An 18,236-nucleotide genomic window follows, 5' to 3' on the forward strand; every position below is an offset into this window, starting at 1 on the left:
AGTTCATATGCTTTTCGTGCTTTATAGTAAACCAGCAGTGTTTCTATAAAGTAAAGGACTTAGAAGATCAACAAAATTCTAAGAAAGTGTTGGCTTTAAGTTTGCTTTTTAAGTATTACTTTTATCTTGCAAACATCTCCCTAAGGGAGATAAGAAGTCCCTTTTTTTAATCTGACTGAGATTTGTTTTAAAATAACATAGTAGTTGCACTTAGGCACTTGCAATATGCTTCTCATTTCGACAGAGTTGTACAAATATGAATTACTAGTCCTTAAAATGGCTTTGGGGGTAGCATTGCTTCCGTTAGCAGTATGTATTATGAACATCAAAGATGTTAGGAAACTTGCGACGCAACTGTACAAACCCTTACAACCTGGAGGAGGTTGTAGTCATTTCACCGAAGGGCATTTATACTGCTACAGTTTTGCATGTCAGACCCAGTCCAGGTGTTTTAAAAGTCCATAACAAGAATGTCAATATGTCTATTAATAAAAGGAGACACTACTAATTTCCAAATTCACTCAAAACTGAGACTAGAGTTGTTGCATCTGTCCAGCCTTTTAAGATAACAACTGACACAGCTAAGTGATGACCTTAGCTCTTTACAAGATACCTAGCTTTTTATATAATGGAAGAGGTGAATAAAATAGAAGTGGTTCTGATGTCCGCTGAACCTGTATAAAGCCTGAGCAACTGAACTGAAGTCAATAAATTTGCTCCATGCTGGGAGCTCTTTAAATGAGATACAAATCTAGAGCAGTATGTTTAGCTGGCATTCAGGAAATATCTTTAATTCTGCTTTATTTTCTTTCTGCTTTATCTCTCTCTAAGCTCATTATTTGAATGTATTCAAACTTTATTATTATTAAAGCTGGTCAGTTTAACCCAGATTAAGGATGTAACCAGCACACTTCAAAAAGTAAACATAAAGGAACGGATTTTTTCAGTAGAGACAGGCTCTTTCTTAGCCAGGAAGAAAAAAACAAAAGAAGCAGATTTTCAGAAATCTTAGGTACTGACTCTTGAAAATCTGGCCCCACTTATTTCAGAATCTTGGGTTATTGCTTTTTCTTGTCTCTTGTGCTAGATGACAGGTGATGTTAGGCCAAATTCATCCATTCAAATTTGCAAAGAATATATCCTCTTTCTCATTTAGCTATGTGTTAGATACATCTAACTTTACCATGTGTGATGTATGCATTGGAACAATACCAAAAATACTGATAAATATAACTCTATTGTGGAATTCCGTTGTGTTAAAAGTGAAATGAAATCCCCACTAATTTCGATGGAAGAAGCATAAGGTTTTTTCTATGAACTACTAAGAAAGTTCTGAGACATTAAGTTTTAGGTAACAAAATGTAGATAACTTTTTTCCCTAGCAAATTACAATCACATTAATAATTAAATGTGAATTAAATAGGCATAGGCAGCATTGCTTGTATGACATAAACTTATGTGGCTTTATGTTTTATGCTTGTTTAATGAGAAACAAACTATTGTTTATATAATTCTGGGTTTTGTCTTTCAACACTAAATAGACCATGAAAATTACAGAAGCAATTTACTTTTCCTTCAAGCAGATGGCCTCCCCCTTTCTCCTGTCTGAGACCCATAATGGAGACAATTTCTAAGCTCTCTCTCACCTTCCCCTAATTTAGAGGATTCCCATCACTTGTTTGATCCCCAGGTCAGAACACCAATCTCTAGGAAAAGAGTTGCAAGTTTATGCCTTGTGTTTATTTGCCTTGTGTTTATTTGAGAGATATTGAGAACGTTCCCCTGTGGCAGCACCTATAACAGGGCTGGAACTGTCCCTCTAGTAATTCTAGTATCTCAGAATGATCTTTCTTTAGCTCGTCTTTGGGAAGGTCCCTAATGATATGAACAAATATACTTGCTATGAGAATTGCACCTCTGCAAGGATGCTTTCTCCCTTCCACTTTAGCCTTGGGTGGTATTCAGTGCACAGTTTGCCATGACAGTCCATGTCTTGAAAAATGTCAGTCCAATTCTCATTGCACTGTGTGACACCAAGATTGTATTCCCCTCTTAGACATCCATAACAGTGTAATCAGAATGAAAATTATTTGAAAGCCTAAATTGGAACAAATCATTCTTTTCTGTACTAAATTGCATGCCTTTATCAAGTTGTAGATTGTGATTCCTGCAGTATTTGAAACTCAGGACGTGAAAAATTAAAACTTTTAGGTACAGAAAATAATCCCTGTGAATGACTGTCTATTTAAAAATAATATGCTCGAGAAATGCAATTACTGGTTTCAACAAACACATATAAAATACTTAGGAAAAAAATACTCACGTTTAAGTATATTTCTTCTCTCTAGCTCCTCAACAGCAGGTCTTTGGCTGAGTCGCCTGCGGAAAAACACCAAAATCACATTTTGTACCATGCCTGTTCTTTGGAAAGTCTGCAGTATACTGAGTTCTGGTTGGTGTTTTCCTCAGGGAAGGGACTACAAAATCCCTCTCCAGGCTTCAGGAAGAAAAAAAATACAAGAATGCTGGCACCAGAATGCTTTCTTGTATTATTTTTCCCAAATGTCAGCAATGCAGGTAGAAGTTCTCCTCTAGTTTGCTCTGCTGTCAGTGAAACGCTTCCTCAGAACATACATCCTTTTCACCATACTTTCCAGACAGTCGGTTGGAACCAGTGCTCTCCAACGGTTAAATTCACTCTTGAGGAGGTATTTAAGGTGGTTATCAAATGAGTTTCACAGTGATCTTCTGTAGCTATCACTGCCTCTACCTTTTAATCTCACATAGCAGTGGGCTTCCTTTTTTCTAGTAACACCAGTGGTGCATCCTGACAAAATGCAGACTTGCCAGAAATAAAGCTTTCCTGTGGTTTCCCGACTACACATCTAACAGACCAATCCAGCAGCTCTCCTCCTGCCTGCTGAATAAAATTCGTGTGCTGCTCACAGCCTCATGCTGTCTGAACAGAGTGTCTTATGCAGTTTCACCTCCCCTTTTCAGTAGTGCTGCTTCAGGATTGAGTCTTCAGATCATATGATCGGTGCCATAGTGATTTTATTCTGCATACTAAATGAGACTTCCCCACGAGACACTGCTTATATCTGCAGAGAATCTCAGGTAATTGAACCCCTCCCCTAGGCAGAGACACACACATGCTGCATTTGCTAGCTTTCAAGTAATAATCCAGCAAGCAGATCGGAAAGAGTTTATGATGCTTTCTGGCCTGCGTTCTGGCAACGTTAAGGATTCTCATCGTCTCCTCTCCAGCAGATGTTGCCAAGCCAGAGATGAAGTTACAGAGACAAAGAAATACTCAGAGCAGGAACCACACTGCAAACCACTGTTGCAGTAGTTATCCCTCTACTGTGTATAGGAAATAAAGGAATGATTATAAAGTGATGCTATAACAAGATCTACATTTTATCAAATACACAAGAGATTAAAAAAATGGAGTAACTGTTAACAGACTGTAAAAGAACCGGTAAAAGTACCTGATTCTAATTTCTCTTTGTTTTGTAAGCCTTACTAACTATACCTTCAAAATAACTCCGTATTGATATGTTATCAGACCAACAGCCCAAAATATGAATGCAACTCCTTATCTTTTTTTAATTAATCTCCCTGAAATCACTGGGAAAGCCCTCATCTTTGGCAACAGAAAGGCATCACAACTACTATACCAGATCCACACCAACAGAAAACATATATGATGAGCGCCTGTGCTTAGAAACACCTACAGCCTAACTCTCGTTCTTCCTACCTAACATTTTTTGTCACCTAAGGTTTTTTTCCCTGGTCTCTGGATTTCTCTTTGGAGTAATGAGTTGGATACTCCAGCAGTGGAAGTTGCAATAATCCAGACTGAAACAGGAATGATGCTGAAATGCCCTACTAAAGGCTTTAAACATGTACTTTTAATTCCTGTTACCCTTGGACTCCTCCCTCCTCACTCATTTCCCTGTAGGTCTCAGAAATGATACAACTCTGGCTAGGTTTTGTTTGAAAGAGATTAATGTGCATTTTATAATATAAATCAGGGAAGAATGACTTACTCGGAGAGCTTATCTGCAAATGAAAGGTCCACCCGACCTGCTGCTCATGTGCCTCTCTCTCAAGCCATTCTTAATTAGAGCCCTTCCGTGCGAGATTTATAGATTCTCCCAGAATCTGTACATTAGATTCCAGAGGCCCCTTTTAAACTGGGGGATTAAAAGCATAACAGAAATTGTTAAAGCAGTATGAGAATGCATATGTATATGAATGCTCTGTATATTTTTTATATATACATAGTTATAATATGTGTGATGGTTAATTATTTAAAACCCTGTTTCCCTTTTGGCTTTCATAAATACATGGTGGGTGCCCAGAAACAGCAACATATTTCTGTACACACCCTCAGCTTTACCCACAACAGAAGGAAAACGTGCAGATATACACAGGCACGTATATACGCATGAGAGGGCATTGCATTTTTTTCCCTGAGTTTTTCAGAGATATGGACTGCACTTCCAAGCTTTTTGTCATAGTCACGAAACTAGATGCGGACTTTTGTTCAAAATAAAATTCTAACAGGTTTCGGGAAGCTGCGAATAGAGTGAAAACACCCAATACGGCAAGAGTCACAATCAAACAAGTGGCAACACTACTGACATCGTTGCTACCAAGGAGTAGGGACATTTTGGTTCTATCTATTATTTTTTTCTGTTCAGAGAAGCCTCTCTCTGCCCAGAAACCCCTTCCGTTTTCTTTCTCCGCTGTGAGAGCTGTGCTGCATGGTGGCTGGACTCTGGGCAAAGGGGAAACGGCACATGTCGGTGAAGTTGAAGGACTCCAGATGCCTCCACTGAGGGCTGCTGATTGTAATGAGGGGAAGCAGCTGTGAGCACGGCCAAGCCACGCGAGCGAGAGCCGGGGGGGGGCCACATGTCTCTGCTGAGCTGCGCTGGAGTCAATCAGGATGTGAGAGGCCCTTTCTGCAGGAGGGTCTTTTCTACGTCTGGAGAGGAGCATGCCCGCTCGCAGAGTGCACTGCCTTGCCTGATCATCCCTCACTGCAGGAAAGTAGTTGCTGCTGCCAGTATTTACTGTGGGAGCAGAGCCCCGTCCCGCCTGAGTTGCTCAGCTGCTTTGGGGGGATGCTTCATGCCCCCATAAGGGTCTAAGCAGCCCCAGCCGCGCTTTGTTTCCTCAGAAGGAGACTCGCAGTCCCCATTGATAGGGCCGACTTCCCTCAAAACTTGCCTGCAGCTGGGCTCAGAGCAAGATACGGACACGCACGTTTCTGAGGGCTCCTGTCAGGCCAGCAGCTCAGCGTAGCGCAGGGGAAGCGGCAGGTTACCCCTGTCAAAAATGCACGTCCCCTCTTGAAGGGAGCTTTTAAATAAGAAACTGTTTCAGATGAGTTTGTGCCTCTGCTTGGGTGAGCTGTTCTCTGGGCACTGTGGGGCTCCATGTGCTCTCCTGAGCAACAAGTGGTCTATTTTGGATATTTATTTCAGGTTTTTCTCTGAAGCTGTTAAAATACAAAATCCTGCCTCAGACAGAGCCAGAAAACACCTCCTGTGCGTTGAGCCCGGTGTGTTTCCTCAGAAGGCGGCTGTCCGGCCCTGTGGAGAGGCAGCGCCATGGCCTCGGAAATGCCGCCACGCCTCAGGGAAACCTGGCCTGGGGAAATGGCGGCCGGCTCCCCTCACACTGTTGTTGGGGAGGGCAGGCCAGGAAGCAGGGACTGAGAGACTAAGATTCTAGAGAGGGGATGCTCAAATTTCCTATGTTTAAAGGAAACAAACTCCAGCTGAATAATGATTATCAGCAGACTGCATCGCAGCAGGGGAGCTGGCGTGCGATCCCAGAGGATGAAGCAGGCACTTGCCATGAAGGAGCCTTTGTGAAGGCTAAAAACTGAACTCTCAGTGGACTGTGGATGATCTCCACCAGCTTCGCACAGAGAGGATTTTGCATTACAGAGCTGCAGGCCATTTTGAAGCAAAGCCGAGTCCTGGCTTGTTTCCCATGGGTTCAGCAAAGTTCCTGCACCTGAGTGTGGGCGGTTGCAGGGCCCCACCCTGGGGCCAGCCTGCACCCAACCTGGGTGCCATGCTGCTCTGTAGCTCTGGCTGTAGGAGCCATTTGAAAGTCTGAGGTGGGCATGAGGCTCCAGCGTTGCTGCAATGCAGACGTGGATGTGGCTGGGTGAGTCCTGTGCTTTGTTTCTGTTGGTTTTTCACCTGGGGACTCACAGCCCCACATAGGACTCACCTCAGTGAGGTGACTGTAAGCTCTACTGTGAGCACTAACATAGTGCACCACTTCTGTCACAGTAATGGTTTCTTTTCAGTTGATTTAAATTTAGATATCTATTTCTTGCTTTTGGGAAAAGCATCCAATTAATGCTGTTGTGTTCTTGGGTAGTATTAAAATCTAGGTTTGGGTATTTTTTGTATTGTCTGCTCAGGCAGGAGTGCTCCCTCTGAGCACCTCTGCAGAGCCAGCCATTTTTGGAAGGGTCTTGAAACTTTCTTGAAATCTCTCAAGTAACTCACAGGCAAGTCTTATCTCTCCAGAACCCCTATGGTGTAAATGCATTGACTGTCATTGATATTGCCATGGTCTCGTGTTAAGAGTATCTATCTACTCCAGGTATTTGCTTCCTCATTAGCTTAAACCAAAGGATGCCCAGAGCAGAAGTAAGCGGAGCTGAACTGGCAGTGCCTCAGTTGAGGCAACTGCAGCTGCCTCGGGAAAACTGAGCAGACCTGGAGGCACCATGTTTCTTCTCTGTAAATGATGTTTGGATGCATTTCAGATAGAGTTTGCTGTGTATGTGTCAGTGATGCTCCAAGTTTAGATAGAGACCAAAATCTGAATGTTTTCTCATAATGCTAAAGCAGTCACCATAAGTTGGGGGGAGGGGGGAATGACACAACACTACATGGAGAGCTATTTCTTAAGTTCAGAAACATACCAAAGTTTTTGTGTTACTGTTGTTCAAAGCAAGCATAAACCTTCAAGCACCAGGTGTTCTTCAGCTGTTTGAAGTTTGGGGAGTGTTCTGGGGGTATTTTCAGATTACCTTTAGAATGTTTTCTCCAGTAATTTAGGCTCAGGAAGATACTTGGATAAATTTATATATTACCATCTCTTAGAAGCCAAAGACTGTGCCTGCTCCCATGTCCTCTGCAGTGTTACTCCTGAGGGTGAGAGGACCAGGTCATTGCAGGTTAGCTCAGTCACCTATGGTTTGCCCCAAGAACGCCCTGCAGTTACGGCCATGTGTGCTCTTGGTCTCCAAGTACGTCGGGTGCTGAGAGTCTGCACGTGGCCTCAAGGTAGCTGTTTTCTCTGTGCAATGTGCACGTGGGAATCCTGTGACGGTCATGAGTGCTCCATGCTGGCTGCGAGAGGGGCAATAAATCTATGCGTGTCTGGCTGTTTCCCTTGATGTAGATGTGTGGTGTATAATTGTAGCAAAACAGCCTGCCCAGGGAGATAATGAGTACTGCCCCTACCAGCCTGGTGGGTGGGGAAGTCTCTGTTGGCTGGTCTGGTGGAGTGGGCTGCAGCTCTCCACCACAAGAGTCCAGTTTGAGGTCCTGCTAACTAACGTGTTTGATGCATGCACAAGTGCAGATGCTGGAGTTGGCTTCAAGGGGAAAACCACTAATTGCTTGTCCCCTCTGGAGCAAGGTCACATGTTCATGAGCCCAACGACTCTCACATGTGCCTGTGACTGCTGATCAATAGATCGATATTTACTTCACACAATCAGATTGTCTCCTTCACATTCAAGGGAATTAATGTCTTGGGACCAGCATTACACCAAGGTTGACAGTATTGGACTGTTACAGGTGACTGAATCCTCAGCAGTCTGAGGATTTGTGTGTCACTAAGATCTCAGGGTCTGCTATCAGATGGCAATGTGTCAATATGTCCTACAAGGAGGAGATGCTGCCAAGTTCTCTGTCCTCATAGTTAACCTTAGCCGTGTCTGCTTTGTCCGTTGTGGGAACTGCATCTCAGCAAAGCCACAGCAAGCTACAGGCTTGCAGGTAGGGGCACAGAATAGCTGATGAGAGACAAATTTGGAGCAGGTTCAGCCCATCTGTATGTGTATGGTGCTATGCTGACTTCCCACACCTCAGACAGTCCTTGCTTTCTAGCTCTTCTTACTAGCCTGCAGTCTCACCTGCCTGGCAGACTCTAACAAGTGTTCAGCAGAGTCCAATGCAAAAAAGCTCATGTTCTTGGTTCATGGGGTTTCTTATCTGTCCCAAAAATGTGTTCGTTTCTCAAATATATTTTTGCATAGAGTCTGTTGCACAGTATCTGTATGTATGATTGTCATAAAACTGGATTTCTCTCGGATTTGTAGCTCAAGCCAAAAGACATACTTTGGAATCCTGTTTCTGCTCTTAGTTAGATCCATGTGATTCTGATAATCTTCTACAAAGGGAGGGGTAGGCTGGGTAGAATTGGACACGTGCATGTGCCTGTGGAGTCTGGACTGACAAGTAAGCAATCAATCCAGCCTTCAGTAAGTGAGCTGTAGCCAGCGGCAATTGCATTGATTGTCTCTTGTGACAGGTGGTTTTGCCGACAGAGTTGGGAAGGGCGTTGGTGGGGAGGATCCCTCTCAGAGGAGAGCGCCAGTCCAGGCAAAAGGAGGAGAAATGGGAGTGCCCTGTGCTTGGTCCTCGTAAAGCAGCTTGTGTCTGCTGCCCATCAGGAGGCAAAGGCTCTGCGTTTTAAATTGTCATCTCTATTCCCAGAACATCATGTTCAATTCAAGAAGAAGTTTATTTTCATCCTTCCTATAAGTAGCTGTGAAGAGGATGTGTGCCAGGGCTTTGAGTCACCCACGCAATTCACTGTGGCAGTGCAGTACTGCTTACAATGTACAATTATGGGTAGTAGTAAATCCTTGGTAGGAGGGACTTGCCTGTTACTGTCTGTACAAAATTAGAAGGCAGACACTGAGACACAAACTTGTTTTTACCCCAAGGTAATTCTGGAGCATGTAAAAAGTGGTAGCTGAGTGACATGCCAGCATTTCCCGTAACAGGGTAAGAGTAGCTGCTGTTTTTCTCTGATAGTAGGAGGCTAAAGAGCAGTATGAAAAGGGTGAGTTGGTATGGCAGATTCTGCAAGTTGCATGCAAAAACTTTACTGCTTTAAAATTGCCCAATATTTGGGTCTATGTTCCTTCATAAACTATTTTTTGCATCCAAATAAGAAAACTGCCTTTGGGTGTCCAGTAGATGATACTGGATAAATGCAGAGGCCGTATATGTTGCCTTAATTACATATCTTATTCATTTGTTTGGCCTTCAGTTCGGTCTGGATTTTCAAGGCTGCAAATCAGCAAGAGTTCAGTTAATTATGTTGTCACTCATCTCCCAGGCAATTACAGTTGTCCATCATTATAATTTCTGTGATATAAGCCCTGCAATGAGGAGTTCAGATTTCAGTTGGAATAAAAACTACATACTTGCCCAGCGTGACCCTTGTGTCATAACCCACTGTCCCTGAACAACCTACATCCTTGTGACAGGTTTGCTATTGCATAGTGTCACTTAGTGATAAGCACCATGTGGGCTGAAATAGACCAACAGAGCCAGAATCTAATTACGTGACAGGATTTGGATGGAGAAGGCTTTACTGTAATCACTGCTTTCACCACCTGTGAAAGCCTTACTGCATTTGACCTTTGGTTTCATAGTTTTCTCAATGTGTGAGGAAGGCAGGCCAGACACAGCTGGAAACCAGAGCCTGTCTCTCAGTTCAAAGGCCTGCTGCAAAGTTCAGTGAAGATGCTGAGTATCCTTCCACCACCTTCAGAAGGCTTTTGCTTTCATACCTCTCTCAAAATGCAGTTAAGGACTCTTGAAGGATGTTGTGGCACGTTCCAGGACTGACATAACATAAGGTTTTCATCTTCACTTGACCTATTAGTTAATATACAAGAACTAACGTGCCTACATTAGGGTGTAAATGTAATAGCTGCTTATTTTGGAACAGGAGCTTTCTCCTCTCCCTTCCACCTGCTCCCCCACTCTGTGGTTTAACAGAATTGCTAGATAGTGGATCTGTCCTGTTTGTAATAGAATTACAGTATTTAGTCATTAGGGTGACAAAAGCACAACTGATTATTCAGCCAAAGACATGCTCTGAGTCTGTAGTTTGATGAGTGTTTCTTTTGGTAACGATGTCAGCGTGAGCAGCACTACTGCTTGCTCTTGCTTCTGCTTTGCCTCGCAGCTGGGCAAAGAACTGGTTTGGGGAATACATTCAAGCTAAAAATAGCTCAGCAAGAAAAACTGCTGAAAGAACATGCTCTTCAAGTAATAGTGCAAGTGGTGCAGACTCCTAGTGCAACTCCTCTGCTGAAGGCTGATGAGGAGCTCATCATTTTACACAGTTCAAGGCTGTGTATTAAAATGTATGTTGAAGGGTCTTCCAACTGAAACCACATGCTGGTTATGATCTGGGTCACATTGTGCAGGTCACTGAAAATGGTGAAAAATGTTTCATTGCAAAGCAATAGATTTTTTTTTTTTAATGCAGGAGTAAAACTCTGGAGCCCTGTGTTCCCACAGAAGAAAAAAAAAAGCAATGTTTTATCTCAGATTTGGGCGAATTGAGAACATTGTGGGTTTGATGTTTCAGGACAAGCAAACAAAAGGAATCATACAAATCTCAGGGGTTTAGTTCTATCCCATTATGTGTGTATTACCATTATATTATTTAAATAAAGACATCTGCCACTGCTGAAGTGATACTAAAATCAACTCTGATAGCAACTGCTTGAGCAACAGTAGGGAGTCTGAAAGTCAGTCACTAGTAGACCAGAAGCAAATCTTATCCCAGTGGTGGGGACTGCCACTTTACTGAGACTTCCCAATACTCCTCGTGAAACAGTTGCATGCTCCTGGGTGCTTACTGGGTAATGATATGTACAAAAAGAAAAAAGAAGTTAGGTTTTAACTTCACTGTATAAACAATGCATAATATAATGCTTGTGATCGATCTCCTCCAGGGAGACTAAGGCTGGGCCACCCCTGAGCCCTGTAAGATATGAAGTGTCTGTAGGCTCATGACTCAACTTCCTGGGCAGCCAGGAACGCAATTTCAGCCACTGCAGTCGGAGGGAACAGGGACAGGAGGACAGAAAGACATGTCAGTTTGGACTGTAGCACTAGCTACGTTTCAGAGTCCATCAAGTAGAAATACTGTACACGGATGGAAGTGTCCCAAAATGTCCTGAATTCAGCTAGGATGCTCACTGTTGCACAGCTAGCGTTAAGATCCTGCAATACTGTCTGCTTAACCTATAAACAGTTGCCCCTACCAACAGATGCCACTGCAATGTACAACTGTGGGATTTGGGTCACTGGAAGAAACCACAGCTGGATTTGCAGAGAGCAGACAAAGAAATATTGGTATGCATAGCTTGTCAGCCTGCCTCTGCTGACTGTATGTAAATTCTCCTCCACCCCCTCATTTAATGCAAAATTATTTGAGAATGGCCATTCTTGCCATGGATACAAGCTGCCGAGAATTTCCCCATGCAATGTGAGCTCTGGAGAATATACTTTTCTGTTCCCTATAACCTGTATTTGTATATAAAGGACCCTTTGGCAACCTGCAAAGTCTGTGAAGTGACAATAAACATCTGCAGGCATATTCGCCGTTGCAAGGTGTTGCTTAAAGCAACAGCAAGGATTTAGATTTACCCCAGAGCTGGTGGTGTCAAGCTGTGTGAGCGTACTAACCCAGCAGCTTCAAACCCTAGCAGGAAAGGGCATGCTGTTGCATTCTGCAAACTGGTGGTAATGTCAGGCTTTATGCCAAGGGACAGCTTGCTTAATTACTGAAGTAAATCAAGGAAAATGCAGTGCTTTCTTGGCTTTGTGTAATCCCTAAAGAAAAAAACTAAGTGATAGTGATTCCTAAAGTTGCAAATGCTTCTGGGATAGACAGTCCCTGCTGGGACCATATGTATGACTGCACACCTGCTATCAAATTGCAGGAATCTCTCTGGGAACACTCTCCCTGGCAACGCAAGTACTTTCTAGTTCTCGCCTGTCACTCACCCACACAGCATCTCCAAAAGGATGGGATATCCCTGCCTTCAGATAGTGTATCACCATCTGTTGTGCTATTTTCTGTTTCTCTCGTGCACGCTATTGTTAGCCCAGCATTTTTCAGCACAGAGCTAGACCAACAGCTTGCCCTCGTGTTGTTATTAACCAAGGCTGGCCAGAGCCATGCAGCCTTTGCCCACAGCATGCTCCGACTCCTGCTCTTCGCTGCATTCCCATTTATTTTATTTTAATCTTTTGCTTTTTTCAAAATTTCTCTTGAGGTTATCTGTTGATTTTCAGTGCAAAGAGTGTTCCTGCTACCAGCATGCAGAGTGAAATGAGAAATTCCACTGCAAACTCAAAGATGTGGCCTGAGAACTCTGTAAATTACAGAGTGTGAGTCCCCTGGTCATGATGACAGGAATAATCTTCTATTTTGTAGTTATTTCACCAGCAGATCTCACAGTGCTCTGCAAAGCTGGTCTGTATGGGTATCTCTATTGTATAGAATAGGAAAATGTGCCAAAGTGTGTTGTCTGGAAAACCAGACTTGCAGACCCTCTGGGGATTTATTCACTTCCCACTGGAAATGGTATTTTAGTGATTCTGTTTTTCTTTGTTTTTAAATTGGGCTGTGTGAGCAGTATGACTTGTCATTTGATGCCACAAAGCGTGACACTGAGCATTACAGACAGGCTAACTAACATGAAAATGCAGAGAGGATATGAATTTTAAAATGTCATCCTCATATTCTGTGTGCTCTTTCCTAAAGCTTTTTGGGGCCCTCCTTAGTTCCGTTTAGGATCCTGTGTTTAGTTATGGTGGTGTATATTCAAATAGAGGTTGCTGGCAAATTTCAGGCAGGACAGAAAGTTCTGAGCTTTGGAAATCTGGGTTCCTCAACTGAACAAAATGTAAGAATTTAATTATGTAACATTTCCTATTGACCTGAGCATTTAAGTTTTGACATTACTTCTATGATTTGTTCTGGTACAACATACACTGTCTTTTACTGTCAAAGTGCAAGGCTGCAACAGCAAACCTTTATGAGGTCTCCGTGTTCTTGGGAAAGGATTCAATTTTACCACGTCTGTGTCTCCTTAGAGTTGCTTTCTGTCTGCTGAGCGACTGCTAGGATACGGGTTAGCTAAGCAGAGCAATGTAGGGTGGCAGTGACTTCATCAAAGCTAGAACAGGCCTTGACTCTCAGCAAATGACTGCCATCATACACTGGTTTTCTAGGCTTTTGTAGTATGTTTTTTTTCCTTTGCAGCTGATGCACAGCAAGTCACGGGTAATGCTGCACTTGAGTGCTGGGCCTCTAGTCCACCAGAAAGTCCCTGCTAAGCCTCAGCTTCCTGCTCTGATCATCCTTGTAGATCTAAACTTGGTATTTCCACATACCTATCATTCTCTGTTACCTTTTAGTTTTATGTTGTAAACAGGCTGCAGAAAGCCTTCTTTAAACTTAATTGCATGATGCCTATAAATACAACTTTCCTTACCACATTAGTACTGGTTTGTTTAACCTTTTCTTGAGAAGGAGGGGTTTTCCCCTATTGGGTGGTATTTGGAAGTACTGTAGCCACTCCCTGTGATAATTATAATAATAAGGCTGCAGTGTAGCCTGGCCAGAATATGGCTTTTGCAGAAACCCTCAAATTAGCCTGATCTCTTTGCAATACACCAGCTGCTATCTGGAGAGACTGTTGTGAGATCCTGGCTTTTTTTTTTTTTTAGCGTGCTTTCTGAAAAACTAATGAAGTATTAATTCATTCAGAATTTAATTTGCTTAATGAATATGATCATCTCAAGCAAATGACAATGGTTGTTCATCTGTGAGTCATGTAGTCTTGATTTTGAGGGCTTTTTTTCAACAGTGAGGCACTCATGTTTTTATTCTGGTGTTTGTCTCTTGGCCGAGTAGTACTTTGTGTAATTTTAACAAAACAAAATAACTGTCACATTTTTGTACAGCAACAGACTAACTAGATTGAAGTAACCTGTTTCTAATGTGATTTAAGAATCAGATTTTACCAACATGCCAGTTCTTCAAGCAGGTGTGTTTCCTAGTTGCCTTGATACAGTTCTCTGCATAAGTGGACTTTCAACAGAAGAAGGTCCTCAACCTCCAGAGGTGTTATCTGTTTCTTTTTCATTTCACAGGATAAATACTTGAGCATGGATTGATAAATCTGGGAGTCCTTTTTTGTCTTTTGGCATGTTACATGCGACAGCTAAAGAAAAACATAGAAAATGAGAGTGCTTTCCAGGGAAAAAAAAAAACCTCTCCAGAGTCTGGAGAGGTCAAGGAAGTGTGCTGGCCACTTGGATGAGTTAATTATCCTGAAAAACAGACACTGGTGGAAACTTGTGGTGCTCTGTTTGACCCAAGTAGCTCCCAAGCTACACAAATAAACAGGAAAACCCCCACAAGACCTGATTATACAGCTGCAGCTTGCAAGGTGGGCACAGGCAATGGAATCAAAAAGATTTAGCTAGAACTACATTTTAATAATTGATATGACTGTACAATATTTATTAAGTAGTGTTTGATTAAAAACAATGACCTTCTGTTCTGACCTGTTTTTCTCTCCCCCCCCCCCCAAGTTTCTAAATATTTATTTCCTTCATTTTTCACCCCCCTCATCTTCTCTAAGGTTATTTCAAAAAGGTGGAAGCTGTGCTAGACTGACCCCATTTTTCTATATGAAAGCAGCAAGCCCAAGCTTCTGATTCATGGAAGGAATTAAGATCTTGAATGAACCAGGTTACAGAAGTTGTGCTCAGAGCCACAGGAGGAGGAAACTGTAGTAACTCCGTAGTAATTGTATGAATTGCAGTTTCCTTGGATCACATGTGGTGAGCCAGTTCTTACAAGAGAGTCCAAAACATGCTTAAAAGGTGCAGATGACTCATCTGACAACACTGCCCCGTAAATCAGTGATAATGTACTGCTGTGGTACTAGCCATATGCCCTCCAGGTATGGTGTGTGCAAATGTGACACCACCAGTAGGAAAGCTTTGTCTCTTCCCTTCCCCAAACTAAAAGCCACACTACAAATTTTGTGGGAGAAGTGAATTCTATCCACTTAGGTATTCTGCAGGCAATTCACAGCAACAGTTATGGTGAAACTCATTTATAGCCAGTCTGCATATAGATTTGGTTAGGTTTAAAAGGAGGACGGGGGGAGAACCAACACAACACCAGAACTACCCCTCTCTCTCTTTGGTTCTTACATGCTTTCAATGGTGAGTCTGAAACTGGTACGTTGAAACGGAAAAACATGTAGCCAAACCCCTTTCTGGCTGAGATTTTGCTTATACCAGTTCATAGTCTTCCAGATACACACTGTCCATCCTATCTTGCTTCTGTTTCAACTACAGTGAAGTAAGTGCTTGGCTTTTAGTGCATAAAACCTTTTTCCTGAATTTAATTAACAGGTCTAAACCAAAAAAACTAATCCTAAATAATCTCAGTAACACAGCGACCATCCCCACAAATGGTGAGGGCTGCCACCATGAATGCCTGAATCCATGCTCAACCCTTGAGTTATCAGTAGCTCACAACTGCTACAGCACCTTGTTCTGGCGAGGGTTTTGTCATAAAACAGCACAAATGGCTGTGACAGCCAGAGCAGCTTACTTTGGTCCGTATCGATTAAGCTCTGCAAATTAAATTAAAGTAATTTCTTTCTGTAATTACTTGTGCTGCAGAGCCAAACTAGCTTAAGGACCTGAATCATAATCCAATGTAAGGTAAGGCATTACAGAGCATTATTGGCTTTCTGCAGATTTCCATTTTGGTTTATGACTGCTTGTCACTTTACAGGCCTAGGGCCCAGATCTTCAGGCGTGTGTAGATGCCTAATTTCCAAGAGAGGATCTGAGCCTGAACACACAATGCTATTTGTAGGCAGTTTGGCAGGGCAAAACAAATGCACTATTTTCTTCTCTAAAATGTTTTTTCCTTATTTAATTACACTTGCTTTAGCAGTTTTCCTCCAAGTTTATTTACATAATTAAGCTCCCTTATGATACATTACAGCTTTCTGAACCTTGATTTTTTTTATTTCTAGTTTCACATGTGCCATTTATGCCAGAAGACCTATTTGAGGAATTGACTCTGTGTCCCAGAAAAGGCCCTGGATATTCCTCTCTGTGTTTACACCTGCTGCTCTGCTTTTCCCTTCCCTGCTGTGCACTGACCTGCTGCCCTTGCCTTCACTGTGCTGTGGAAAACATGTTTGATTATGAATTCCCAGCACTGGAGCCAGGGAAGTAGAACAGAGCACTGTGAGGAATAGTGTCTTCCCAGAAGACAATCTCTCATCAGCTGTGCCCCAGACCTGTGAAATTTCTTGTCCCGGGGCAAAAGTAACTGCCCTCTGCAATGACACTTCCCCATGTTTGCACAAAGTAATACCCAACGTTTTCAACAGGAGGTGCATGCTGAAACCTTAGTGATATAAACCTGCACTGAGAGCAGCTTTGTCATGTGCATGTTGTTCAAATCAAAAACTAATACACAGGACTAAGTCCTCTGTGTTGCAACCCTTTATAAATGAATTAGTGTGTGCAAAAATTCTTGCCAAACGTGCTGTGGGCTGGTCTGAGACAGCAAATTGCTCTTTCTGGTTCAGCTGCAGATCATGGCTCTTGCCCAGAGCTGATAGGGTGCTCCATAATTAATTGTGCATGCACTGTGCTTCATGACTGAAGCAAGCAAGTACCTCTGGTTAAAGAGCTTCAGTCCAGCAGGTCTGTTATGATCACACACCCAGGGCGGTTAGGTTTGTTACTTGCTGACCAGGGATTCACGTTAGTGAAGTTCATTCTATTTTTGCAAGAGTAATACCTGAAAGGCAACAAAGGCTACCTTTCTCAAGAGCTCTTCAGTCCTTAAGAGAACGGGACAGGGTAGTCAAGGTATGGTATGTACAGATGTACTTGAACCTCTTCTAATACATATATTTGAGCTGCACTGCAGCTGCCTTGGACCTGAAAAGCCCTGTAAACAGGAGGCTAAACTGACTCACTGCTTGGAGACATTAACAAAACTTTAGCTTTCTCCCTTTCCTCCTGATTTTTATCCTTGAAGACTGTCTCAGAGTAACTCTGGCAGCAGACACTAAACCTCAGCCCCCTTGACTGTAAGGCCAGTGCTGTCTGTCAATGGGTACATAACAGGGTTTCCAACTGTGTGTCACTACCTGACACCAAGGAAGGGCATAGGGAATATTAATGCCTATGGGATCTGGACACCTAAATCCTGGAGTCGGCTCCAAAAAATCTCAGCTATCACTTGCACCTCCCGCATTCTTCCAATCCTTCCCCCCCATCCCTCACAATGTTTTTCTTTTCTGTAGCCTGAAAAGCTGAGCCCATAATGGAAAAGGGACAAAACATTAAAAAAATCCAAAATCCTCACACAGCACCAGGTTTAAAAAGCCCTCCGGCACTGTGCAAGCTGTTAATAAAATACTGCAGCCACGTGCAAATCTCCAACAGCAGCCCTCCAGCTGGTCGCTGCTGCCAGCATCTTATCTTGCTGTCTAGTGGAGAGCAAGGAGAAGGAGAAACTCCCTTGCCTTACACACACGCCCACAGATTTAAATTGTAGCTCTATATATAGCTCCTGTCTCATGCGAGGAGCTGAGGCTTTCACAGAAGCCCACGCTGCGCTTGCTGGGGTTATTTTTAGCATCAGTGACAAGGTTACCTGGATGATTCTTGCCAAATAAGAATGAAATGCATTAAATTGTACACAGCTAATTAGCGGTGACAGCTGATCTTTTCTTTGTGCCTTCTGCTGCCTTTCTGTCTCTGGAATAAATCTGTGTCAAGTCTTCCCAGCCTTCTGAAATCAGGGCAGTTACCTGATTTCTAGTTCAGGGAGTGGGAGCTTGAGCACGGTTCATCAAAAAACCTTGATAATCTCCAGGTGAATTTAGGCTAGTGTCTAAACTGGGCTCAGTTCATTATCTACTTAATTTCTGCATTAGGGCTACTAGTAGTTTGTACACACACACCTACACCCCCTTTTTGGTTCAAATTCAAATAAGATGTTCCCCAAAGTTCTGTGGATTCTGCCCAGTTTCCCACTGAATCTCTCGGTCTGGAGTGCCGATGCCTTTTCAGTGAGCAAAACCG

At 42.9% G+C, this 18,236-nt stretch overlaps 1 protein-coding gene across 3 annotated transcripts in view; it reads right to left on the reverse strand.

Annotated features, from left to right (window-relative positions):
* Positions 1-18,236, reverse strand: part of PHACTR3 (phosphatase and actin regulator 3) — a 115,914-nt gene that overhangs the window by 7,393 nt on the left and 90,285 nt on the right. For all 3 annotated transcript variants that reach the window (XM_052786331.1, XM_052786320.1, XM_052786340.1), the window contains exon 9: positions 2,324-2,379. In XM_052786331.1, the coding sequence (XP_052642291.1) occupies positions 2,324-2,379 (56 nt within the window). The remainder of the gene's footprint in view (positions 1-2,323; positions 2,380-18,236) is intronic.

Source organism: Harpia harpyja, chromosome 1, assembly GCF_026419915.1.
Source record: "Harpia harpyja isolate bHarHar1 chromosome 1, bHarHar1 primary haplotype, whole genome shotgun sequence".
In the NCBI taxonomy this organism is placed as follows: domain Eukaryota; kingdom Metazoa; phylum Chordata; class Aves; order Accipitriformes; family Accipitridae; genus Harpia; species Harpia harpyja.